Source organism: Urocitellus parryii, chromosome 1 (genome assembly GCF_045843805.1).
Source record: "Urocitellus parryii isolate mUroPar1 chromosome 1, mUroPar1.hap1, whole genome shotgun sequence".
NCBI classification, from domain to species: Eukaryota; Metazoa; Chordata; class Mammalia; order Rodentia; family Sciuridae; genus Urocitellus; species Urocitellus parryii.
In genome coordinates, this window is record NC_135531.1 from 282,410,401 (window position 1) to 282,438,211 (window position 27,811).

The 27,811-nt window shown below is 54.6% G+C and overlaps 1 protein-coding gene across 1 annotated transcript in view; it reads right to left on the reverse strand.

Annotated features, from left to right (window-relative positions):
* The window catches only part of Hdac4 (histone deacetylase 4), a 254,151-nt gene that overhangs the window by 221,294 nt on the left and 5,046 nt on the right, over positions 1-27,811 (reverse strand). The window contains exon 2 of the mRNA XM_026379669.2: positions 1,036-1,278. Coding sequence (XP_026235454.2) covers positions 1,036-1,057 — 22 coding nt within the window. The 5' untranslated portion in view covers positions 1,058-1,278. The remainder of the gene's footprint in view (positions 1-1,035; positions 1,279-27,811) is intronic.

Consider the following 27,811-nt stretch of genomic DNA (forward strand, 5'->3'; position numbering starts at 1 on the left):
CACCTTGACAGCTGCCCCTCCAGGAGCCAGAGCAGAGCCACACACCAATGCCCACGGAGTACACCTCAAAGTGTGCACAGAGCTCCAACGTTTCCTGTCATGACCATAACCCACTCTTCATACCAATCAATACAGGAATACTTCAAGTAAAACTTTCGTATCTAAATAAAGACTGGGCACTGCCCTCCAGAGCTAGCAGAAAAGGACAATCATACCCAAGAGGTGTAGGTGACATTCTGTGCAATCCCACAGGGGGCAGCCTGGACAAGAGCCTCAGGGCCTCAAGCACTGGTCCTTGCAGCAATCCAACTTCTTGACTAGATGTGGTCAGTTCCTAACTCTATGTGCCCTGCTGGTCACACATGATGCCCTGGGCAACTGGAGGGTGGGCAGCTGGCAGTGGTACTTCCAGGGGAGGCCTGCACCTTGAGGGGAAAAGGGGAGGGTTCCCAGGCTTACTGCAGTGTAGGTACCGTGACTTCCCAAAGTCTTAAGGGGTGAAGCCCTGTGTCTGTGCCTCCACATGGCCTAGGAGCTGAGGGACAGTGGCATTCAACCACTCCCAGCTCCGTGACCTTGGATAAACCCTTCCTCGTACACCCTGACACAGCGCAGAAGCACCCTGTAGCAAGCCATGGACTCACTCCACAAGCAGCTCCTGTGTGTGCACAGAAGAGGCTTCTTTAGACTCCACCCAAGGCCACCAAGGAAGCATCCCCCCACCAAAGCACCCCAACAAGAAACTCTGGAATGAGCAATTAACTAAAAATCACAAGCCAACCTTCAGAAATCACCTTGCTCAAGAGCAGTTCTCCTCTCTGGTACCAAGTCAGCCTGCAAAGCAAGCCAAGACTGCTCCCAAGTCCCCATCAGCCCTGTTTCACTGAGATGAAGAACCACCAATCTACCTGCACATGGGGCTGCAGTGAACTAACAGTGGCCATTATCAAGGAAAACCCAGCCAGCAGGGCACGGTGACAGCCTCGTGCCTCTGTAAAGGAGACTGAGTGCAGGGAATGGAGGAAGCAGCCTTACCTGGATGGCTTTGGGAGCTCATTGCTAGCAGCGTCTGCACCTTTAATGGATTCAAAATGGCTCAAATTTTCCACGTAAACAAGAGCTCCAAAGAGCTTCAAACTTCCACCAACACATACAAGTACAGAAACAGGGAGGGGAGGGTCACAGCCGTGAATACTCCAAGTCTCGCTGACAGCGTCTCGTAAATCAAGTAATCCAAACAGAGAGCAGAGGTCTTCGCCTGGCTTTCCAAAGATGAACCTGCATGGTTAGAGAGAGATCTGAGTTAGGCTCGGGCTTTATCTGAAAAGCAAATACAGACGAGGGGACACTGACTCTGCTTTTCATTCCTGTCTTCACCAGGGTTTGGTAAACAATTCAAGTGGAACCATTTCTAAGAAAACTAACCAGTTGGGATTTCTGTTTGCAAATCACACACGGGCAAAGATGTCGATGGAGAGTGGACCAACAACGCACCAGGAGCTCAGCGGCTGCGGTGGGGGGGCCATCCACTCACTGTGACACTCCCAGCAGCACTGGCCTCTACCCAAAGAGGCCAGGAGCACACCCTCCAAGCATGACAATAAAAAGCCTCCAAGGGGACCGAGGTGCCCTGGCGCCAAGCCAGGGTTGACCTCTGACCGGAGCCAGGCCAGAAGCTCCCCACATCCACCACTGGGCCTTCAGAAGGAAGCAGCTCACTCTCCTCCAAGGCGTCAATGGAATCAGAACCACATTATCTTGCGCCACCATGTGAAGGGAAACATTTTAAAAGAAAAACCCCTCTCAGCTCTCCCACCAGGTTTCCACCTGAGCGACACCCACCCAGGCCACACCCGCAGGCTGGGGCTCCCAGGGCTGCCGCCACAGGGGTTCATTCAGGTCAGCGTCCCCCACTTGGCTTGAGACCTGAATCCTGCCCCATGTTCCCGTCCTCACAGCCTCACTTTCTTGGCTTCCTCTTCATTCTCTGATGATGAAACCACCACGGTCCGCCCAGGTGAGGGTGAAGCACCCCTGTGCCGATGGTCACACGGTTCCTACCCTCCACTGGCAACTTCCGTGTTCACGGACAGTACTGTTCTCAGACCCGGGCCTCACAAGGCCCACAGATTTACCAGAGTCTCCCCCAAAACCAGACTCCTCCAAAGACCACTCCCACAAAGAAGAGCCCCAGAGGCAAGTTCAAAGGCACCACCTGGGACTCCCAACTGACCCTGCTGGCATCTGTGCAGCGTCTTCCTTTAAGACAGTGATGAAGTGCTCTGCTTCAGTCAGTCAGTCAAGTCCACCCCCTCCCCACAAATGCTCAGAAGGAAAGCACCCAACAACCCGCTGTGTCGGGACTGCCCCCGCAGGCTGCTGTTTAGGTAGGTTCCAATTTTACACTAACTACAACTCTGTGATTCGTGTCACTGTGAGCACTGATTTGTATCTGGTTATTTCCTTAGAAAACACAGTGACATTAATCTTAGGTTCAGAATTTTTAGTCATCTCTTAGTCTGAAAGAAACTTCATTTTCTTAAAGGGAACATAAATTTGTAATTCTGCAAAGCTCTGTAAATCTCAGAGGACACAGCATACACACACACACACACACACACACACACACACACACATCTTGGCTGGGTATAAAAGTCTAAGATCACCAACATGTGCCCCTCAAGTCCTGCAGATGTCAATCCCCATGCCTGGAGTCGTAGAGAATTCTTAGGTGGCCTGACTGTGGTACCCACCAAGGCAAACTTTAGGGAACCAAGTTTTGATGATGTCGTCACTTTCTTCTGCCTGGATTTTGCTAGCATGTCTTTAATCTTGAAACTCACAAAATGTTTTCAGAAGATGCATGGTAAGAGTCTCATTAATTTTGCTCAAAGCATGACCCTTTCAATACATACTGGTCTTCTTCCTGCTCAGGAAACTGCTCTTCAATTATATCTTTAATTATTATTTTATTACACTTGTTCTGGCTCATTCGGAGATTCCGATGCTATGGACTGGACCTCCCGTGGGACTGGGCTCTCATCACGGCCACATCTGCTGTCTACTCTGCGTTCCGGGCAGCCGCTCCAGTATGTCCCCATCGCCACGTGTCTCTTCTCCACACCTCAGCTGTAGTCTTGATGGCTTCTGATATGGAGTTTAATTAAGCCTCAGCTTGGTTCTCCACCACTTCCTTGGTAATCATCCTCTCTCCCACCCAGCCTGCCCCTCCTCCTAACCCCCAGCTCCTATTTCTACAACCATGTCTTCTGGTGGGCTTCTGAAAACGTTTTCCTGAGTTACATTTTTTTTAAAATATCTTTTCAGTTATACATGGACACAATATCTTTGTTTTGTCTATTTATTTTTATGTGGTGCTGAGGACGAACCCAGAGTCTCTCACATGCGAGGTGAGCGCTCTACCACTGAGCCACAACCCCAGCACCCCGCCATTTAGATTTGTAAGTCGCTTTCAGAGACACATTCTTGGACATTCCAGGATATTTCCCTCTGCTCCACCTTCTGGGCCACCTTTCGGACAGTTGGGACTGTTTAGTATCTTCAAAGAACAGCTCTTCGGGATTGAGGGCAGCTCACCCGACCCTGCTTGGCTCCCCTCGCCCTGGCTAACCGCCCCTCAGACCCCTGGCCCCAGCAGGCCCGCAGCTCCCAGCCACGCCTGGCTTTCTTCAGATGGCCACACTGAGAGGGACCTTTCTCTTTTCCCATCTGCAGGTCACACAGAACCAGGAGCTTCTGCTACAATATAACACATGCATTCTGGAAGAACCTCCCACTCAGCAAGACTGCACACTAAGAACACAGGACTGAGGAGAAAAACAGGGCTGTACCAGCACACTATGAAAATCACCAATAACTAATAAAAACATCACCTCCGTTCAAAAAACGGCAAGTTACATTCTAAACAAAGTTCTGTAAATGTAGAATTTCACCACTTAAAAAGGTGACGAAGAGGATGAAGGAAGAACCAAAGCTTCTGAGTCACAAAATTAGGGACAACTGAGTTCAACCATAAATACAACAACGTCCAACTGTCCAGCAACCAGCTAGAGGGCCAAGACTGTCAGACTGGATGAAGAAGCAAGGCCTTTCCTGAGCACTGTGGGAGGCAGGGCTGAAAACGGCCTGCAGAGTTGAGTCCGCACTTCACAGTGCAGGGCCAGTGTCCTGAGGAGCAGACACTCTCAGGGCAGCTGTGTGCTACTTCAGGAACCCATTTTCCATATTGGCCTGTACCACAGGACATGAAGGAGATCCCAAAGGATTTTCTGCTTAGTGATGTCACAGCCGTCTCAGTCTGTGGAAGTACATTCTATAATGCTCAGACCGTGAGACAGAGTCAACCGAAATACATCTCGGCCATTAGACAATGTTTAAATCAATTTGTGTAAAGGCACAAATAGATTAAAAGATGGAAAACCATGCAAACACCACATCAAAAGAAAGCTGTAAAGGTTACGTTAGCATAAGTCAGCGTCACAGGGTACCCAAGGCCATACATGAGGACCAAGGGTGGCTCAGGGTGACAGGCCAGACACCTCCGCACCTGCAGACAGGGCTGCAAACGGGAAGCAAAAGCTGATAGCAGCTTATGGAGAAAGGGACACTGCAGCAGTCCCAGGTGGGAACCTCAACACCGGCTCACAGTCATCACAGGAGGAAGCAGACACATCACCACCCGGCAACAGAGTGATCCCAGCACAACACTGGAGCACCTCCAGGCCACAGACAGGCCCTCCCCCCCCCCCCAGGCACCTCCAGGCCACAGACAGGCCCTCCCCCCCCCAATAGGCACCTCCAGGCCTCCTAACAGCCCTCAATGCTCTCTAACTGAACTGGCATCAAGTCAGAAAACAACAACAGAAAAATACCTGAAAACCCCAAATATTTGCAAACTAAATAAATATACTTCACAAGTTAGGGAAAAAAATTAAAAATACTGGAAACTGTTTTGAAATGAAAAGGCAATGTGTCAAAATGTGCAGTGCTTGAAATACAGCCATAGTGTTCAATGCCTGCTCTAGAAAACCTCAATTCAGGGGCCTTAGGCTTCACTTTAAGAATTAGAAAAACTCAAATTAAATCCAAAATAAGCAATAAAAGAGATAAGAGCAAAGAGCAGAGATCAATGCAAAGGAAAAGAGGAAAATCGATAAAACTAACAGAATTCCTTGAAGCAAAAAACTGATCAGGCTCTGGCCAGACTGACCATGAACAATGAGTGAAGACACAAATGAACACCATCGAGGACCAGAGGGGACCCACTGCGGTGGCAGGACATGCAGACACCATGAGAACCTTCCCACCAAGGAACGGGACCCTTGACCATACTGCCAGGGGCTGTGAAAGACCCGGAACCCCTGTGCCACGCGGGGGTCCGGTCCCCGGGGGCCTGCCAGCCACTCTCACCCCTGCCCCCTGCTCTCCTGCACTGGCCCACCAGAGCTGGCCTTCCCAGAGGCAGCGGTGCAGGTGAGCAGGGGCTGGGCCCCTTCTGTCCAGCCCCATTGCTCCTCTGTGGCTTGTGCTTCTGGCCTCCAGAGCTCCGTTAGGTGAGCTCCTTGTGTCTTCCTGACAAGCCTCTGACCCCACTTTTTGGTGTTTTTGTAGTTTTCTGCTCTGCTTTTAGCATTTACTTACTTTCTCAATTTGCAATGAAACCTCAGACTCCAATCTGACTCACGAGGCTTCTGTCACTGTCCCCCTTTCCTTTCCTCTCCTTATTTTTAACTTTCTACAATAACAAGAGCCTAAGATCTTTAACGTACTCCCTCCCTCCCTCAAAGCCAGTCAGCACGCAAGAGCTTCCAGGGCTCCACCCTGCACACAGGGACACCTGAGGCCACTGCCGTGTTCGCGCAGCTCTGGGGCCTCAGCCTGCACCCTCTGCCAGCACCACCCAGCAGGTGACCTGCTGTCCATCTACTGCAGGGGGATGTGCCCTGGGAACAGCCACCGACTGCCTAGCATCTGTGCTCCACCACGGGTTCCCCCACAACCTGGTTGGTTTTAACTGTCTATTTGGGGGGTAAGAAATATAAATTTAAGTGAAAAAATGTGTTTATAAAGGTATTTTTAACTTCAGTATTTTACAGAATTTGAATGTATTTTTCTCATTTAAAAAAGCCTTCGGTTCACGAAAACCTGACACATCCTCAAAGTCAAGCACATCCTCAAAGCCAAGCCAACTGGGCCCGCTGCTGCCTCCCCACGTCCAACCCAGCCTCTGCTGTGTCCACGCCCCTCTCACCAACACGGTGATGCACAGCTGACTGCTGGACATGAGGACGGCTCACCATGCCCCCGTGACCCCGGGAGTCTCTCACGCACTGCCGGCTGACGAGAAACCGCTCTGTGTGCTCCAGTGAGGATTGGGCCTGTGACAGGAGGAGGGCACCGAGGCTCTGGGCCAAGGGAAGCGGAAGCTTCCTCACAGTGCAGCCTGGGCTGGGGACTAGACAGGCCCAGATGACAGCACCAGCATGGCCAGCAGACAGGAGCGCTGGCTGCTGGGGTGCTGGGCAGACACAGCTGTCCCCTCGGGGGCACACCCACCCGCTGAGCCCCTCCCTGGGGCCACTGATGAGGGCTCTCTCAAGTCAAGCCAGGCCAGAGCCCATGGCCCATGAGAACATCTGGCACTCAGCGGCTAAGGAGCCACTCTGGACACCTAGAGCAGACCCTCCATGCCCTCAATCTGAGAGCCCTTCTTCTCAGGAGCAGGAAACCAGAACACAGAGGCTCGGCCACGGCGGGTAGGGGCTGAGCTCCAAAGCTCAGGCCTGCTGACCCAGGGGCAGCAGTCAGCCTTCCTGACTCACCCACCAATAAAAAAGCCCTCAGCTGGGCGAGCTCCAGCTCAGGAGGGCTTCTGTAACTCAGATGGACAAGCACCTTTAGGACAGCAGACATGGCTCACCCGCTAACCGAGCAGCTTCTGACACGGGGCACAAACCACACAAAGACTTCTCTCTCATTATTTTTATTTCTGCTCCATATAGAAAAATGACACCAAAGTGTCACTATGGCTTGAGTACGTGCTGATATTTCCTTCACCAACACTGGGGATCCAGGGTCACCTGTGGTTCTTCCCTCCTGCAACTTGGAAAGTTGGAAATTTTAGTTGACTTACTTTCACGATATAAGCCATAACCCTTCCTGAGAGCAGAAGTCTTTTACAGGCTATAAATCCTCAAGAGGATTTCTCAAAAGTCACACTGAGTGACCCCAAATAAACATGGCAAAGCAGCGAGGGTACCTCCTTCTCTCACCCGCCCCCCCACTGTCCCTCCAGAGACAACAGCTCCAGGAGAAGCTATCCCCATGCAGCCAGAGGCCAGGTGGCAGAGGCACAGCCACCGCTGAAGAAAGGAGAGCCGGAGTCACCAGGGCAGAGGGATCCACACCGCTCCTCGGTAGAAGGCAGCAAGCACACATCCCGAGCCTACTGGCATGCCCTCCAACTGTCCTGAGGCCCTGGCCAGGGCCCTAAAGCCAGGCAAGGAAGGAAGGAGGGACCAGGCAGGAGGTGTCACCACACACAGCTCAGACTCCTACGAGGACCCAACAGGATCACTGGGTCCATGTACCAAGACCTACTGGGTTTCCATAAACCAGCAAAAAGGAGCAGGAGGCTTTCGGAAAGAAGATACCATTTATAACTTCATCTGATATCAGTGAAGAGCAAGACTGAAACTATTTAAAGATGAGCTTTTTATTTAAAGACTATTTAAAGACGAGCTTTGTACAGAAAACTATAGAACATCTTAAGTAAACGGAAAAACCAACTAGGTGCACTGGACTGGGAGACCCAGTGTTCCTCAAATTACCTGGTGGTCAGCACATTTCCAATCAAAATCCCAACAGGATTGTTTTAATTGACAAGTTAATTTAAATTTTACATGGAAACACAAAGGACCTGGGGGATTTACCAAATATAATGATTTATTATCAACCTGTCAGTAAATGAGAGCAGACACACCAAGGAACACAATATCCTAGGATGGGCCAACCCAGTGACAGCGAAGGCTCCCCTGCAAGCCCACGGTCACAGCCTTCCAGTTTCCACACAGCCCACCTGGTGCAGGGCAGGTCCTGAGGCCACGCCTCCAAGGAGGGAAAGGCAGGGGAAGACCGTGGGAAGACCGCTCCCCTCCAGGCACTGGGAGAAGAGGGCCCAGGCAGCACCCAGCAGAAGCCCGGTTCTGCCACAGATACACCAGCCAAGGGCATAAGTCAGTCTTAGGAATCATTAAGAAAAAGGCAGAAAACCCAACTGGTCTTAAAAATGGGCCACAGAGACAAACGGGCGCTTGACAAAAGAGGGCTCCAAGTTTTCAGTCACCACGAAACACGTGCTCTCCATCTGTGATCACAGAAATACCAATTAGAACCACAGTGGGACAGGACATGCCCACCAAAACCAGAGGAAGTGGACCGTGGCTGTCAGCTGACCTGAGTATGAAGGACCTGTGGAAGGCCCGGAGATGGCACTGCCTGCTGAGGACCAGGGGCTGAGCCCACACAGGGTGTGCAGGCCCCCACCAAGGGCACCGACTGACAGCCACGGGGGAGCCGCCCAGACCTCCTCAAGTGCCTCTGGGCAGACGCAGGCAGTGCATGCTGCACTGTACCGAAACACAAACTCTCACACAGGTGAGACCCCCAGGTGGCAGTTGTGACGGGCACCCGGGCCAGGTGGGGCCTGGGAGGAAGAACAGGGGAGCACCGGGAACTGGCAGTGCCCTGTGCACAGGGGAGCGTGTGCCTGAACTGCTGCCTGGGGTAACTGTCTCACACGAGGCTCCAGGTGAAGTGGAGTCAAGGGACCGAGCACTCTAACACCATGCTGCACAGGGATAGCCGAACAGTAGGACCTGTCACAGACCTGCTCAAAGAATGCCATCTGCCTTGACTTCCAGACAGTGGCTGCAGACCGCATGCCCTGCCCTCGCAATCAGCACGTGCACAGGAAACACTGCCGCCTCGCCCTCTTGAAGCAAGCCCCCAGAAACAGTGGGACACACCCCAGAGCCACATGGGGGTGAGTCCCCAGACCCGGGTCAGGACCATCAGCCAGAACCACACAACACATGCAAGGCAACTTCTTATTCCAGCATTTTTATTAAATGTATTTGAATTTAATTTTAATTTAATTAATTTATTTAAATCAAATTGTTTAATTTGAATTTTACTAAAATTAGTTAAAACCTAAGTGACTGTTAATCAAAAAACAAATTGTTGACTGTGATTTTTCCTATTTATATGGTGAGCTTTCTAATACATACAATTTTCTTCAGTAAACTTCCTGAATGAAATACAGACAGTAGGGTCTCGCAATTGTTTTGCAAGCATGAGCAGCAGATCTCTTCCCCAGCTGTCAGAACACATTTATGTTTTAGTTTCATACAGAACTCACTCTTGGAATTCCATCTCACTGGTTCTACGGGAGGTAAAGAAGGAAGCCGCATCTGCACAGGATTGGGATTTGGTCCATGCTGTGGGCACCTGGAGGTCCATGCTGGAGCAGAGGAAGAGCAGTCTGCAGGGCCATGCACCTAGCACCAGGGACCCAGCGAGCAGAGGAACGCAGTCAGCAACAGGAGCTCGGCCCCAGGGATCCTTCTCCCGAGGGCTGTCACCTGGCTGCCAGTCTCCACTGCCTAGAATGACAAACACCCACACCTAGCCTGCGATCTACAACATACTCAAAACAAACTTCTAGGAAAAACACTCTCTCTAAGGGCCCCGTGACACAGGTGAGGGCCACATGTCCCAGGCGTACGGCTGCAACCCCCCAAGGAAGACAAGGTCTATCAGGGCCCCACTGGACATCCCCACGGGACATCCCTACAGAGACCACAGCTCTGAACATTCCTCAGCAGCAGATTCGTAAAGGATGACTCCTTCCCGTCACTCCACAGCAGGAGAACTGGGCGCCACACCCACAACCGCAGGGAAGCCTCCTCAGTGGCAGTCATCGAAGGATGACAAACAGGTTGGTGACAAGACTCCCCCACCACACAGAAACTGCCCCCAGGGTCCCCGAGATGCTGATGGGGGTGTGAAGCCATGTCTTCCTTCACAGCACCAAGATGTTCTTAGCTCTGGGAGGCCAGGGCCCAGGGAGCTCTCCGGAGCAGAGCAGGAAGCAGGGAGGAGGAGCCGGCATCTCAGAGTCAAGTCAGTCAGAAGGGCAGAGGGAGGGACTCTCTTGGGCATCTGCTGTCACTCACAGCAGTCACCTCCTCCTCTAAACATGCTTTCCATCTGCATTAACACAGAATGGAGGGAGGAGGGGCCCGGGGACAGAACGCACCAAGCCAAGTATGACCACGTACCCACAGAACATAGGAATCTCGCATTTCATGTGATTATAATGCACGAATTAAAACACTAATAATAACTAACAGAGGGGAGATGTGCAGAGTGGAGCAAGCGAGTGGGGGAGGAGGGTGGGAAGAGGAGGAAGGCAGAGGGAATGAGACTGCCCGAGAAGTGCTGTGCAAATGTGGCACCATGAGGGCCCCATCACACGACCATGGGCACCAAGAAGAAATGGAACGAGTTTGTTCAGTTTTAAACAAACTTTTTAGATTGATGTTAATTTCTTAAAAAAAAAAAAATAGTGAATATGGTCAGACGTGACTCAAGGCTTCACCAAGAGCACTGCAGGGTGCACACTGACCCCAGGCTGTGGAGGGACAGAGGTGTGCTCCACACTCTACAGGTGTGCTCCAGCCCTCTCCCGGGAGACACAGCTGGCTCCCTGAAAAGGAGGGACACAGGCCCTGCAGAGAGGGGGGACTGGGCTGAGGAGCATCAGAAAACTTTCTCAGAAGAAAGGAGAAGAGGGCCCGAGAAGCTGAGGCCCAGGGCACAGCCCCTGGGGGCACCACACCCCTCACACACCCTAGTTCTGGCCCTTTCCGTGGAGAGGGTCTCTGCAAGGCACAGAACAGCCTCCTGCAAAGCCAGGAACGACAGCATCAAGCAAATGAAAACTTAGAGAGCGGGCACCCTCCCTGCTCACTGGGTCTGAAACAGCCTGGCTCGTGGGGCTGCCCACCCAGCCTCCCTCCCAAGAGATGGGGCTCGGTGAGAGGGGCACAGGGCGGCAGAGCAGAGCCCCTAGCACAAGGCCACAAGTGCTCACTTCCCACTAAAGGGCTCCTCCGGTGCTCCACCTTGGCAGAGCCGCCTGGCCTGGCTTTGCAGTCCGTAGAGCACAGCCTGAGAGTAGGCTGAATGGCAGGGTCCAGGCTGCACCTTCTCACCTAGGTGAACAGGATGATTTCTGCCCCCTGCAGCTTCTTCTGCAGTGAGAACTGTCCATCTCCTGATGGTCTCCCACTGCCGTGGGTAAAAAGTGCAAACTGCTTCCACTTTCATCTGCATCCCCTAAGCACTGGACACTGCAGCGACCCTCATGTGGATGGCCTGCTCTTCCCTGTGCTGCCTCTGAAGCCTGTTCATGCTCTATGCTGGTCTCTCTCCATTTGTAAGAGGCCTCTGTTTGTCAAATGTTCCACCTACTTTTCCAAAACTCTTGCTTCCTTACCAATCTGGCTGACAATCTCTTTACCTGCTCTCAAGGTGAACTCCTACACCATCGTTTGTGTCCTTTACAGTTTCTAGAAACCCTGGAGGCATAAGGACAAGAACCTGATGCCTACGTGTGTTGATCTGCTCTTACATGTAAGCCTGAATGCTCTTGGAATGTATCTTCACCTCCTTCATAAAAAATGAACAGGCAACTCTCCAGCCTCTTAGGGAGAATGGCAGCAAGATACAAGGCGACCCCCACAAACAGAAACCCTGAGCCTGGAGACTCCAGAGGACACAGCACTTCAGACATGCACCTAGACGGGTGAGCACTGAGGGAGGAGAAGCCTCTCTGGGGACCCACGTAGGTGAATGTCAGGCAGACCCACAGGGGAGCCCACACCAGCAACAACACAGCATCACTGAAATCCCAGGAAAGGGGCGCAAGGCAGAGGTGCAGAGGGGAGATGATGCCAACAGCCGTGTCGTGACGGTGGTGGCGGTGCTAGGAGGAGGACACTCCCCTAAGTAAGAGAAACAAGACTGCAAGTTTTAGGGCCCCTATGGGCCAGTTGGGATAAATGCTGGAAGACTCACATTGTTAAGGTCCAGAACATCAAAGATGAAGAGACCTCAAAATTCCCAAAACCAAAGCAAGACACAAAACTAAGCTAGAAAAGCCCAGCATCAGGTTCCCTGTCACCACACTGATCCCTCCAAGCTGAAGAACGATCTGGAATCAAGAACCATACCAGCCACCCCACAGACAAGATGGAGTGACAGTCCCTTAAAGAATGGGAGGGGGAAGCAGCCCAGACGTGGGCAGGGAGGACCTGAAGGTGCTGAGGACACAGACCCACCTAAGGCAGCAACTGCAGACTGGGAACAAGGACCTGGAGGTCAGCAGTGTGGGGGGCAGGGCGCCAAGGAGTCTGGATGGGGTCAGCTGGAAGAACATACTAAGCAGGAGAGGGGCCCAGAGAGGTGAGGAGTGGTCCAACAGAACCAGGTCTGCCACTGGGCTCCTGGGAAGAGCAGCCACGGGAGCAGCAGAGCCAGGCCTGGGACCATGGCGGCAGGGCTCCCAGGAGGCTTGGGATCCAGCTAAGCCTCTCTGCTCCCCTCCAGGCCCAACACCCGCCCACCTTGCCCTCCAATTGTTCCCTGAAGGCTCCAAGAAACTAACTACTCACTTGTCCTCACAGGCGGGTACAGGCCGCCTGATGGCCTGCGGTCAGGTCAGCCACCACGGAGGTGGGAGGCAGAGTCCTATGCTGGACAGCACCCCCAGGCACAGGAACGTGCAGAGACCCTGCGGGGCTGCAGCGAACACCTCACCACCCACACCATAGCGCTCCCAGCTCCACACACAGCTCACTACAAGGATGTGCCACCCCAGGCCCAGCCATCCACAGCCCCAAGACCCAGCTCTACTCCGCTCCAACAAGTTTTCCACGGTCCCCCTAAAGGAGAGCTTACAGAGACCACAGGAGCAGTGTGGCGACCAGGCACGGCCAGGCACTCTACTCTGCGTGGGCATTTCCTGAGGGCCCAGGGAGACCACTTATACCTACTTAGACTATAAGCCAAACTGTCCAGCCCAGGCTTGTCCCTGTCCCTTGTTAGAGAGAAGAGGAAAGTCCCCAACAGTCACCTCACCTGACTGTGGGGTCACCTAGACCAAGGTCACCATCACAGCCTGCTGGATACCATGGCGGCCCACTCTGCTCTCAGGCAACTCCTACACATCTCCACGTCCCTAAAACTGAGCTGGCAAGTTCTGGGCATCAGGGCTCCACTCCTTCCCAAGCCCAAGGAAGCCTCTGCCTAGATGCACCCTGGGTGGAGCCCTCCAGACAATACCATGGCTGTCCCTGCCAGCTGCCAAGGAGGCGGGCAAGGGATTCTTGGACCATGCTGGTCCCACAGCAGGCACTGCTGTCAGCTAAGTGGCCTTTCACCTGCTACAGCATGGGACACTCCAGGCAGAGGTGACGCACACCATCCAGCCGCAGACCAGATGGAGACCAGGCTGCTGGCCCTCCTTTCTGCTTCCCTCGGACCCGGATGTGTCTTCCTTTGCGCTAAGTGTCCCTGAACATGGCCCAGGTGGTCACAGTTAAGCAGCGATGATAGAAAAACCCAGTGAGAGGAAAACCACATCACCTCCGATCATCAAGAGTCCAAGTTCACAGAGGGGGGTCTTTGTGGCACCTGATTTTGTGAATGAGTATAACACAGAACGTCTCCCACACTCTGACAACTGTGGGACAGGAGCTGGCTACTCGGCGACGATGAGGAAGGCCAGGCCTCAGGAGCCTTTCCCCAGAGCCTCTGTTCAGAAGGGCAGTCATTCTGCACCTGCCCTCCCCCTGGATATGGGCCACCTCCTCCTGCTCTGGCCACCAGGCACAACCATCAGAACCAAGGCCCTCACCCCGCACAGAGCGGCGAACACATGCAGTACACACCCCAGCACCACACACCACCCTCCTGGGACAGGCCGGCCACAGACTAATGGCAGAAGCCCGACGCAGTCTTGGTGGTTATGGGTTCTCCCCGATGTCATCCGAGTTCACTCCTGCCCTGATCTTGAACTGAAAGCAGTCTCCTCGGGCATGGCTACTCAGGCCCGGGGGGTGGGGGACGATAAGGCCACTGCAGGCCTGAGCCACCTGCTGTCTGCAGCAGCTGCCCCCACAAGGGCAGCCTCATCGCCAGATCCACTCAGAGGGACCAAGGCTGCAGCCAAGGGGCCAGGGCCTGAGCCTGTCCTGTCGGATGTCAGCACTCCAGTGACCCATAGGAAGGGGGAGAAACACAGGGACTTCTGTGCTGACTTCTAGAGACCTGTGGTGACCTGCCTTGCCGTTCCCACAGAGAACTCGGGATGCTTCAGTCCCCAGGTGAGCAGGCGGGAGGCCCCAGTGCCCTTCCATTCTGTCACCACATCCCCCTGCAGCCAGACTAGGCACAGAGATCTGGAGGACAAAACACCACCCACAGCTCCACCACCTTGACATGACCTGGGGGCTTCACGGATATGGACCCTGAGCCTGGCCTGCCCGATGGGCCCAGCACAGGCTTAGCCATACTCCCATCCCCTGAGCTCCACCTGCACTGGGAGGCTGCGGTGCACACACTCCAGGGCCCACGTTCGGAGCCTTCATCTGCTCGGTGCTATCACCTCAAGGATCCAACTTTCCTCTGGAAATAAGATCCTTAGGCCATCAACAGGCTTGGTTTTCAACAGGCTAGGAAGGAGGCAAATGTCGGACAACAGCGGTCACTGAGGAGGAACATCCCAGAATGGTCCCTCTGTCCCGAAGGTATCCTGCTTGAACTGGGACATGGCCTCCTGCCCATGAGCCTGCACCTGGTCCCAAGTCGATGGGAAAGTGGTGCCGCGGTCAGGCGTGACATCTCTGGGACTGTGCTTCTGGAGGAGACAGCAGGCAGGCCCAGGGTGCTCAGGACTGGAGAACACAAAAGCTTGGACAGACAGCACAGGGCGGGGCTGCCAGGCCCAGGGAGGTGATGGCCTGGGAGAGCAGGGCTGAGTCCTGCGTACACCGTCGCCCCGGCCGTGCCGCGTGACCACTGTACCAACACAAGCCAGAGCTGTGGGCTCCTGTCCTCGCCCTCATTGGCAGGCCAGCACCTGGTAGCTAGCAGCCACCCCAGAGGTCCTGGCGACCAGGCCATCAACAGTGGCCTGGGGGACCCACTCTCCTTTCAGAGACTCCTGCCTCAGGTAAAAAGCCTCTACAAACCAACTGGAAACACGTAGCCCTCTCTGCCGCCCTCACTGCGCCTCCTGCCCTTCCCAGGAGGGATGCCGCCAGGGAGCACACCTCCACTGTGACGGTTCTCAATGGGGCACCTAGTGGAGAAGTGAAACAAAGCCCCCAAAGCCCAAAACCCCTGGGATGGAGGACAGGAAGTGCAGAGAGCAGGAGACCATGGAAGCTGGCTCCTCTGGTAGAGAGCACAGCAAGAGGAGCCAGCAAGGCGTCAGAGCCCCTCAGGGAGACAGAGGAGACGACCTGGGGTACGCTGCTGCCCTAACTCGGGCACAGGGTGGCTGTGAGGAGCCGGAACCCTCAGAGAGGCCCACTTCAGGTGTGAGCCCCCGAACCCCAGCAGGCTGCCTGCGAGGAAACAGCAAGCATGCTGACATCTGAACTGCTCACACTGTCAGCGAACCAGAGTAGAAACGTCCCTGACACTGCGGTGCCCATTCAGCCCCCAGCCCCAGCATGTGCCCGCCTCTGGCAGGCCTCCAGCAGTTCCTAAAGGTCAGTCCCAAGCCAACCCCTCAAGGCCTGCTTCCTGCTGCCCAAGGGGAAGAGGCGAGGCCCTGGAGGGGCACAGAAGAGGAGCACTGTCTGGCCTCCCTTACCAGAGAGGCCTTGCACCCTAGCTCTAGATCCCCATTCCAGACTGGCATGGCTGATGCTCCTCTAGGCCCAGATGCTCCCCTCCAGCTCACAGCCTGGTCTCCCTCCATCTGTCTTTACACGCCACTGGGCACCGTCTCCAAGCATCCCTAGCAAGCCCCTGCTGGGCTAAGGAGCCTGCCTGGTTGAGGATCCTAAGGCCTCCAGGCCCACTGGCTCATCCTCTCCACTTAAAATTCAAAGATATTCCAAAGGTCCTGCTGGAAGTATGTGCCCTACACCACAGATTCCAGAGACAGCGTGGGCACAAGGGCACCTGGGAACAAGGCTCAAGTAGCACCCACAGCCAAAACAGCAGGAAACTCCTCAGGACCAGGCTGTGAGGCAACTGTGGGGAGAAGAGGGCGCAGACCTCAGGCTACAGCCCGTGACCTGTCCAGGAGCACCTGGCCTGGGGACAGGCATGACAAAGGAAGGTGGGAGCCAGGGCTGGGAACACCACCTAGGCTGAGTCTCTGCCTGACCACTGGAGTCCAGAACTGGGACTTGATTCACTCAGGGAAGTAGAATGAAAGGCACAGTCAGAACTGGGGATTGGGACATGATAAGGAAGGAGGAATGGCACAAGCGCTTCAAGACAGCAGGGTCACGCTCGCCAAAGGTCTCCTTAAGTCACACACGTGGGCATGTGTGCACGTGCTTGGTGTAATGTGTCTAATGCAATATCATGTTATTTAACATACTGCAATATATTATTAAATATATGTCTAATGTTTTGTTATACATGAAGTATTGGGGCTTTTTTATTTTTTATAGCTATTTTGTTTATTTTTTTAAATATGGTGCTGAGGATGGAACTCAGTGTGAAGCAAGCGCTCTACCACTGAGCTACAGCCCCAGCCCTGAAGTATTATTATATAGTAAATATTCACATTATGTGAATACACATTATGCTTACCACATACCACATTTCTTTACCTGAATATACGATACACACACACATTTTCCTATGCATGCATGTAGTTACTGCATTTATATGTTTGTCTCTTCCTGTATTTCCTTTTAGAATTAGCAAGTGTTTGTGTTCATTGTGGGACTGATAGCACTGTCTGTTCTAAGAACCACCTAGCTTTAAACACTCAGGCCACGCAGCTGTTGAAGGGGCATACAGTTCTGCAGGTGGAAAAGTTTCAGAGGCTGGCTGCGTGGCCACATGAACGTGCTCATGCTGGGCTACACACCCATGTGGCTCAGACAGCAAGTTTGATGCCATGTTTCTTACCACCACTGAGAATTCTTTTAAATGCTAGTCACACACCCAAATCCAGTACACGGCCCAGTTGCTGGGCGATGTGACTTTTCACCTTTCTTTGCCCTACCATCACAGAGGCAAGGTGCTGTCCTCCCTCGCTGAGCCTTTAAATCCCACCTCAGTAAACAAGACGATGAGCTGATTTAAATTTCCCAGCACAAGGAAACCACTTCCCATCCAGCACAGCCTCCAGGATACGAAGGAGCAAATGCATGTTCATGTCCTGGCTACCGACACGTCCCCGTGGTGAGTGACCGCAGCACCTGCACGTGGCACACACACCGGGGACACTCAGGACACTCGCGGCAATGGTGCTGTCACCTGGACCAGGGCTGAGAGGCAATTTCATGGTGATGGGACAGTCCAGGGCTGAGCAGGGCACACTGCTCTCCTGCCTGCCTTTCTCCATCGCTCCGTCGGGAACGTGCCGCCAGCAGAGCTGCAAGACCGAGGACTCTCAGCACATCGTTTTAGCATATTCTAAAAATGCAATTTACAGTTCAGCAATATCCTTTCCTTTTATGTAGTCACTACAACACAAATATGCCTCTTTGTTATTTCTAACTACATCTGCATGCAAAACACGCTCTGGCTAGGAAAATGTGAGTTCTGGGGAATCGAAGCCCATTTTTCAAATCTGAAAGAGACGGAGAAATGAAAAGAAAGGAAAAGGAAAAGATAAAGGTACATCTTATTCACATGCAAAAACATGTAAATGAGAGCTGACTTCATTTCCTCACCCTCAAACTGAAAATGATGTATGTAACTTGTCCCTAAGTGCTTCCAGAATTTCTATTTCAGCTCTGTGACTGTATTGTACAACAAAATCCATCTTCACCAAGTGTGCGTCGTTCACTCTGAGTGCCGAAGGAAATGTGAGCATCCTGAGCTGCATGGCAAAGTGGCATTTTGGACGGGACAGGTATGTCTTCACGGCATGACCACCTTGTGCACTACGGGATGTTTGGCAGCAACTCTGGCTTCCACCCACTAGATGCTGTCACCATGACCCCCGCTGTGGCAACCCAAACCCATCTCCTTCATCGCCAAATGCCCCTGGGGGAGGTCAGGGCAAAACTTACTGGGAATGAGCACACCCCCAAATAGACAGGCCTGCGTGACGGGCAACGCCACTGCCCAGCTGTCCTCAGCAACCAGCACCAAGACTGGCTCTGCACGCGGCATGCAGGACAGTGATAGGAACCATGCCACCCCTGCAGGGTACAGCCCCTGTTCCTCTCTCCTCCACAGTCACTCATCACAGATGCACACCACCACAGCCACCTGCCCAAGTGAGACAGGGCGCCAGGGCGCGCACCATGGAGCAGATGAAAATCAGGCTCCCTAATTATTAAACTGCCACGGAATAAGCCAGGAATACCATTTTTAAAAAAATAATAAGTAAGAGAATTAATTGATTTTTTATTTGCTTGCATTTTTGATATTCAGCCTTTTCTTATCAGAGCAGTCATTAAAAAATGCTTCTATCATATATGCAAATTAAACTGTTAGTATTTCTCCCAGTTACAGTAACTGCTTACTTGCATTGCTGATCTATTTTTCCAATTTAGCTCCCTCAACATTAATACTATTGGAAATGCTTTAACAAAAAACACTGTTATGCAACACAGAGACAAGACTTCACCATCTACCTTTCTCATCACACAAGAGCAGAACCACCCATTAGTGACCACGCCAGAGAAGCAGGCCACCCCGAGCCTCAGTGCTCTTTCCTCTATGTGGGTCTCCCCAAGCAGAGTTGGGCCAGGGAAAGCCAGGCCACCAGCGGCACGGTTCTTCTTCATCTCTCCGAGATGTGCTTCTGCCGCTCCCACATCCAGGCTGGGCGGCCAGGTTCTCTCTGGCTGTACGTAATCTCATTCCCCAGGTCCCAGTGCCCAGAAGGCATGCAGTGTCCCATGCCACACCCTGGCTGCAGCCCAGGCGGCACAGGGAAGTGTCTACCCCACTACAGGCCTGCACTGCTCCTCACCAGCAGAGAGGCCCTGGCCCTGCTCTGCATCCCATGTCTCCCCATAAAGGGAGCTGTCCCTGAGTGGGCCCTGGCCAGTCACAAACTTCAGGGTGGAGGTATGACAATTTGTGAGCCAACTGTGAGTTCAGAATCTGAAAGAAATGCTGCCTGATAGGAGACAAAGGCAAGCCTAGAACACAGAACAGGTGCTTCACACCTGCCCGACTCCTCCAAGAACTGGGAGAAACCCACAGCGAGTGCAGAGTCCCAGAGAACCAACAAAGGCACTTTCCAAATCCAGTAAGCTTAAAGAGGGCCTCTCACCATCAATCACGACTGACTCCTCCCTGCTCCAAGCAAGAGTCAGCAAGGCCGCCAACCCAGCAGCTGAAATGCCACTCACACAAGAGGGCACCCAGGGGCTGAGCTGGCCGGCAGCCCAAGCCCTGACCCAGCTCAGGCACTCTCCTGAATGGACCCGTGCAGGGGGTCAGCCGAGAAGCTGCCAAGAATGAGACTCAGGTGTGAAGCAGATCTGAGAATGCAGACGGCATGATGGTCAGCAGCACAATCCTGCAGAAGACCCAGCATCCTGGGGAGAAGCAGCACCAGTGGAGGCCGTGAGCACTAGCCACACAGAAGAGAAGGAAGCTCGTGACAGGAGCCTGAGGGGAGGGCCCTGGGAATGTGCAGACTCGGCGTCTGAGATCACTCACCAGACTGCTGTGGCTGGGTCTCAGGGCACAGTTCTCTCCTCACCAGTGGGAAGCCTTCCCAGATACTGAACAGGAAACAGCCTGTGGGCATCCCTCACCCACTCTGCCAAGGACCCACTGCTTGCCAAGTCAGGGCTGAGATGCCCACCCTGACTCCCCCCGTCAGGCAGTCTTAATCTGGGACACCCAATGGGCTCCTAAGATCTCCCTTAAATTCTATGCAAAATGGCATTTTTTAAGTGTCTTTTTTGCATGGGGAAATGTATGATAACAGAAGACCATCCACCTCGGAAGGAGCAGGTGCTCGACTGCAATGGCGGGCTGAGCGTCTCGGACCCACTCCCAGGGCTCCCTCCCTGCTCTCCACTCTGAAGCGCCAGCTGGTATTAAAGATAATATTTCAACAATATGATGGCTTAAACAAGACCTGAATTCTTTAGTCTTTGGACCAAGGACCAGGAAGCGGGCTCCACTGTGTTCTCCCAGGCCCCGGTACTGATTTGGGTGGGCCAGGTCAAGCGCCAGTGAGTCAGGACATAAGGGAACAGAAGTGCAAAGTGTCAGCCCCACACACAGGGGCCAAGCTTGGGCTTGGCCACACTTCCCTCCTCCTCCTCCTCTCTCACAGGACAGGCAGCTCAACCTCATGCTGGTCTCCTGTGCACTGCTGTGGCTGGAGCCCCAGCCCCCGCCTGCCTGGGGAGGACACCCTCCCTCTGGCTCTCCTCCGCCTGAGAAAGGCCCTCATCCTTATCTGCCCTTTCTGTTGCCCTCCTGCCTCCTTCACACCATGGAGTATGAAGAATGTGTTCTCAGCCAGGTGCGGTGGCACACGCCTATAATCCAACAACACGGGAGGGTGGAGCAAGAGGATCACAAGTTCAAAGCCAACCTCAGCAAAGGCAAGGGGCTAAGCAACTGAGTGAGAAGCTGCGTATAAATAAAATACAAAATAGGGCTGGGGATGGCTCAGTGGTCAAGTGTCCCCGAGTTCAATCCCCGGTACCAAAAGCAAACAAAAAAAGAATGTGCTCTTTTCTCTTGGGCACACTGGGGGATGGGGCAGGGGCGGCCATAAGTGGAGGAAGCACTCCCACCAAGTTGCCACAGGGCCTAAAGGAGAGCAGGAACCTGGAAGCCCTCCTCCCAGCTCAGCAGTGAGGAACTCTGCCCTAGTGGCTCCCATCACCAGGCAAAGCTGAAAGGCAGGAAAGGGGGTGGTTGCCCACCTGAAGCTCCACCTCAGGCCCACGGGCTGCCTGTGCACCTGACCCCGGGCACACCACACTGCAGGCCCCAGAGCACACCAGAGCACACAGCTCAGTGGCCCAGGAGCACACCTGTGCCTGTCTCAACACAAAGACCCCACTGCTAGGGGCCTCAGAAGACAAGGAGACACAACAGGCTGCAGCCCCTGTGGCCTCACCCATCAGTCGTCACAACTCAGAGACCAGGCGGCCAGAAAATGGCCACGCCAGTGCCAAGGAGTCAGGGAGGCTGGGCGCACATCGTCTGTCACTACAGACTCGGAAGGGAGCCAGCAAGCCTGCCAGAGAGGCGGCCGGAACACTCTCCTGGAGCTCTGCATTCCGGCGGTTCCAGGCAGGTCCCAGGCAGGAGCCAACAGAGGCCCAGAGCAGGAGAGTCAAGGGGTGCCCAAAACAGGGCACAGGAAATGCAGTCAGCCCCAGGACACATGCAGACTGGGCCCAACCTGAAGCACCCTGAAGGTGAGGCAGAGCCTGGGGACAGGTTCTCGCTGCGCTCTTCTATACCATGGCTACATTGTGACTGGGTCAAGCCGTCACTTCTGAGCGGCGCTGCAGGATCGCCACCAGGCATTTGTCTTAGTTTCCCAGTATCCATCAAATCTAAGTGCAGATGTGGCCTGGAGGTTTATCCTGAGCAGCCAGTGAGGTCTGAGCACAAACCTGGACTCAACGAGTTCTCGTGAGCTGCAGCCTGTGGGTGCACTGAAGCCACCCAGGACCCAGCTCCCTCCCTCCTGGCTGCCCACCGTGGGCTAACAAGGACCCCCCAGTGGCTGGGCTCCTCTTGGGAAGCCCCTGGGGGTCCCCTCCTCTCTAGGTCTGTGCTCCTCTCCCTGGACCATCTCTTTTCATTATCTCTCTTGAACCCATTATCTCTCTTGCTCGTTTTCCTTTTTCAGCCCCTCTGTGCCTGTGACCTTAACTCCTGCTGTGCCACTGTCATGGAGGTGTCCTGGGGCTTGGGCCTGATCCAGCTCTGAGCAGCTTCTGCGGGCCAGGGTTCCTACCTCCAGTTCTCACACCTCTCCGGCCTGTGCCCACACAGCCTGGCTCTGCTCTTCCCTGGTGTGGCACCCACCCCAACATTCTGCAGCTCTCCTGCCTCACCTTCAGGGCCCTGCAGGGGTGGGCCCAGCCCAAGCATCCTAGGGACTGACCACACTGTGTGCACACGTCTACCTGCAAGCATTTGTACATGGTCCTCTGTGTGCACTTGCTGTGTTCAGTGTGCACATACGGAGGAGAGGGCTATATTCCCAGAGCTGTCACACTTGGGCCACACACAACTCAGGCAGGACAAGAATCCTGCCACTCTCGTTATAGATAGGAAAGCTGAGGCTGGCGAGGCTGAGTGAAGGCCATAAGACTGCTCCACGCAGCTGTAATGGGATACTCCCCCCGGCCACCTTGGAGGGTGCAGCCCCCCCTCACCACTGGGCATTCCTGACCCACAGTGTACCTCTCAGTGGGTCCTGCCCTTCCCACCTGGGGCAGACACTTGTTCTGTAAATCCCAGCTGAGAGGAAAAGGCATAGACTCAGAACAGCTGTCAGCTCAAATCCATGACCCTCACCACTGACCTATTCACATGTGCAGCTTGCTCAACGGTCAGATGGAAGAAAGACTGCCCAAGCACACAGGGTAGCAGACCACAGGAGGGACGGCACAGTGCCCAGCAGAACATGGCAAGATGAGTGGGGCACAGCGCTGGGAGCCTAGGGAGGGCAGATGCCAGCAGCTGCAGGGCTGAGCCCCTGGCCTCGCGGTGCTGCTCAGTCCGGACAACAACCCCGAGACAAATCCTCACGTCTACTCTGCAGGCAAGCAGACCACGGCAGTGGGCTGGACAACTGACGGGCCTTGGAGGGGCACAAAGCCCAGACTATGAAGCCCTTCAGTTTGATCCCAAAGCGTACTCCTTCGAACGCATCCCTCAACTGCAGGGAAACGGACGGGAATGCTGGGGCTTCCATAGAGCCCCGGCCGGAGCCATTTTGCACTTGCCTTCTCAGGAGGAACTCAGCTCCTGCCCACCACTGCACGAGGTGCAAGAGCCGTGTGTGACTAGCCCTTCTCCAGAGTACCCCTGGACAACAGATGGTATTACCTGGGGGCTTGGCCAGAGGGCAGCTGAGCTAGTCAGCCGTGAAGTCCTGCCCTCCAGACACCCCCCAGCCAGGGTCCCCGCCCTCTTCCACCCTCTGTTTGCGCAGAGTCCCAGCCCTGCACCCCACCTCACTGCGGCCAGCCAGGACTCCATGCCATAGCCTCCTCCCACCCCACGGCACCACACCCCCCCACAGAGGCCTTTGCCAAGGTCAAGTGCATCCCCCAGTCAATAGCAGAAGCAAGAATAGATGAGCTTCCAAGGCCTTTGTAACTTTGCAAAGGGTCATTTTAGCCACATGTCCCAGACTCCTAAGGACCAGGAGCAGTAAGAGGTGCATGGAGGCTGACGCGCCCTAGCCTTCACTAAGGGCGGGGGGGGGGGGGGGGTCCAGCCCCTCCAGTCCTCACTGAGTGGCTCTCATCCAGGGACAGGGACATTCTCCTTCAGAGGGTGGCACAGGATTCTGACAAAGACAGTGAAGCATTTGGGGACAGGCCAGTGACACAGAGCTCACACGAAGGACTGCTTCCCAAACTACAGCTGGGTATCACAGTGAGCTTCACAGAGGACACGGGCAGCCGACTTCCCCTCTGCACCCCCTCCCCTTCCCTGTCCTTCCAGAGAGCAGCGTCCCACTGCAGGAAGCCAGTGCCCAGGCAGCTCCCAGCAGGCTTATGGGAAGCACCCCAGCACGGGCACACAGGATGAGCCACACGGCACACACGGTGCCCATGGCCACAAGGACAGGCTCAGAAGTGGCTGTGCAACTGCAGCCAGACCAAGCAGGGTGTCTGAGACAAAGACACTCTGTCCTGGTGGGCAGGAGCCAGCAGGTGCGCCACCCCGGAGCAGCTGGCAGGGCCCTCAAGCACATGGAGCCGATTCCCCCAAGAGAGGGCACAGAAACAAGCCTCTGGGGACACTGCGGAAGAGCTGGATCAGGCCCTGCCTGAAAACTTCCTCCATCTGCACTTTCTGGAAAAGCAAGACAGTCAGTTTCCTCAAGTGTGCAGCCTTCCGGGCCCTGCCACAGAGAGACCCTATCTGATGGAAAGCTACCAGAAATACATCCCTGCTCGACATGCAGAGCTACCCTCGAAAAATCTCCTTACTGTACCTTCTCCACAACCCCAGGGGACATCACCTGGTCCTCTGCACCCATGCACAGGAGTCCCCTGGTCTTACAGTCAACCTGCCCCGTGCACCTGCCCACAGCTCCATCTGTGGAGAAGCTATGTCTGCAGGGGCTCCAAAAAACCCCTACCTCCACTTGCCCTCAGTCCTCAGTCCATCACAACCCTCCATGGGGTCAGTGCTCCTCACAGTGCCACCAGGAGAAGCAACACATCCACACAGCTTCCCTCAGGCCACCGCTGCCACACAATACCATAAGGACAGCCAGACGCGCACTGGCACTCCGGCTCGGGCTCCTGCAAAGGAGCACAGTGAAGAGCAGGCAGAACCCCCCCCCCCGGGGGGGGGGGGTGCGGGCAAGAAGCCTCTGCAGCTAGGCCTGCAGCCTACAGCCACCTCCCCCAGAGCACCCGCTTCCAGACACTAGCAAGCAGACAGGCAGCAGAGGCCTGGCCATTTGCATAGCCCTCCTCGGGGCCAGGGACTTCAGCACCACTGGCCAAGGTACAAATCACATCATGGCCAAGAAGCAATTCAGACGCACCCTGGCAGTGTGTCCACAGTTGTGGGCCAGTGGCCCTTCAGATACTAGCCATGCACCCTGGCACCCAAAGAAAGATGGTGTTCTGCATGCAGTTTAACAGTGTGCTTCTGAGCTTCCAAGACTTGATATCTGAGATAGGAAAGAGTCCCTGAGAGAAAAGACAGACCTGTTCTTCTCAAGGGGTACAAAGGTCCTGCAGGAAGGCCCTGCCCAGGCTGCGACTCCAGCAGACACAGAGATGCCCTGGGCTGGCACAGGACCTCAGCAGTCCTGCAGGTGCGTCAAAGGCAAGGTGACAACATGCCCCTTGCAGATGGCACACTGTTTCCCACTCCACCAGAGACCTGCTGGCAGAGGAGGAGTGAGCAACAGGGGTGTGGGGAGCCAGGACTCGGGAGAGGCCAGCGGCCCAGCAGCTCCTCTGGGCCTTGCCTCCCTCATCCAGCTCACAGATGGGGACACTGGGTGCACAGGCCAGACAATGGCAGCCAGGCTGAGCCAAGACATAAAACTGGGACTGACTTTGGTCTGATTCAACATCCACACTCTGTCCCCAACACCCAAATATGTTCCCAAAGATATGTTCCCAAAGAATGGGGATGGTAACCTTTTCAGTACAAATTTTATAGCAGAGAGAGTCTAGTCCACCAGAGCACTTTCCAACCATTTCTTTACGATTTCCTTTCAGAGTTCACAGGGGTCGAGGCCCAGCCCTCCAGAACACGGTCATGCTAATTAAGAATACATGTCCCACCATGTGACTCCCAGGCCCTGGTAGCCAGTTCCAGCTCCTCCTCAGGATCCACAGCCGGAAGCTGAAATGGGGGTCACAGGTGAGTGAGTCCTCAAGGGCCACAGGCTACAGGGAACCTCAGGTCCCAGGAACTCTGGCCACACTCTGCCCACCTGCTAGGGTCAAACAATGCAGGGCCAGCAGTTATGGCCCGTGGTGTTGGACTCTAAAGTAGAGAACCCATGGCCGGGGAAGACTGGTTGGTCCTTACAGAAAGTCTTCTCTGCTGGCTCCCAGCAGAGTTCAGTCATGGAAAGTCGCTCTAAGGGTCCCAGAGGATGCTCTCAGCAGCACCGCCTGAGGGAAGGCAAGGGCCACCACCCAGGGGACCAGCCTTGGAGCCACCTGGACCCTTCCCGCCCCAGCATGAGCAGCCCCTGCCTTGTGCCACAAGCCAGCCACACACTCGGGGAGGGCCGAGCCACACCACAGGCACCTGAGGGCCTCTGGCAGGTGCCAGGCAGTGCTGCTCAACCCGACAGAGGAGGCACAGCACCCAGGAGAGCCAGGCACCGACGCTCCTCTGCACCTCGACTAGACAAGCACACACACACCAGCCTTCCTGAGGCAGCACCGCTGGGCCCGCACTGGCATTCCAGTCTGGAGGCCCCAGGCTTCACAGCCTCTGCAGCCCCGCCATGGTTCTGGCTCAGAAGGACCGCAGTCCTCCCAGCAGTGCCCCCCGCCTTTGCCTGCCCTGCCCTGCCCTTCTCCTCCTCACCTGGCCTGGCCCCCACTGTCACACCTACTGAGCCCTGCAGCCTCCTAGCTTCTCCCCTCACGCCTTCCACAGCCCTGGTCCAGGATGGCAGCCGGCACGCACCTCCACGTGTGCTTCCTCTTCCTGCTCTGTTCCCCCAGACCCATGCCTTTGAGGGGCAGCAGGGGTCCCCCTGATCAAGCCCACAGCTACCCGCCCTCCACTGTGCTGGCCACAGAGCAGGTGTTCCCTGGAGTCCCAGCCCACATGAAAGCCAGCACCTGGGCTTGTGTGCAGGATGAGTATTTACAAAGCAATAACTGGTCTTCAGAAATACTTAGGAACTCAGCCCCAAGGACACTCAGCACCAAAGAGAGGCCAGGGCCACGGAGGTCGCAGAAACTTCATTTCAAAAAGAACCCCTCCAGCAAATAGCCATGACCATAACCATGATGACAGTGCTCCCAAGGGAAATGCAAGTCCATCCTGGGGCCAGCACTCCCCCTGGGAATGCTGGTTCAGGCTTCCAGGCCTTAAGGAATGATTTATTGTTTCAAGATTAAACATCAATCCAACAAAAGCACTTGACTCACACAGGCAGTAGACTTCATAAACAATAGTAAACAAAGTCTAACATTCACATTTTAAACAGACCAGATTCCAAAATGTTTACACACACAGCCATAGGAAGGTGCCACATGAAAATCATGGCGTTAAATAAGAGATGATCAGATTAACTACAGATTGAAGCAAGCAGAGGAAATGCTGTAGTAGGAGTGCAGCTCACCACCCTGCACACTGCAGCTGGCCGGGCCACCCAAGGACGGCCGCGCACCCCCGGCCCTACAGCGGCCCTGTGCCCCTTGACAGCAGGGAAGCCCTCCCACCACGCCTTGCAGCGTCCCAGAACCCACTTCACACCTACCCATGGCATCTCCTTACAGCACGCAAACTCCAGAATCAGGACCAGAAGTTCCCGGATGTGGGAGAGAGGGGTCAGGAAACAGGCAAGTCCAAAGCACAAGCAGAGACCCACGGGGCTGCGGCCCGAGCGGCCCTTGCCTGGCCAGACCGTCATCCCCAAGCACCTGCACTACCAGGCACTAGCTGCGAGCCAGGCCCAGGGCTCGAGGCCCCTCAGCTAGCACAACAGCTGACCCTAACAACTATCACAATGAGCTACTGAAATGGCACAAGTGGATCCTGTTGAGAAGGACTAAGAAAGCTGTTAGACTAAGATGAACAAGAGACCAAAGCACAACATAACTGAGGGTCTGGGGAAGACAGACAC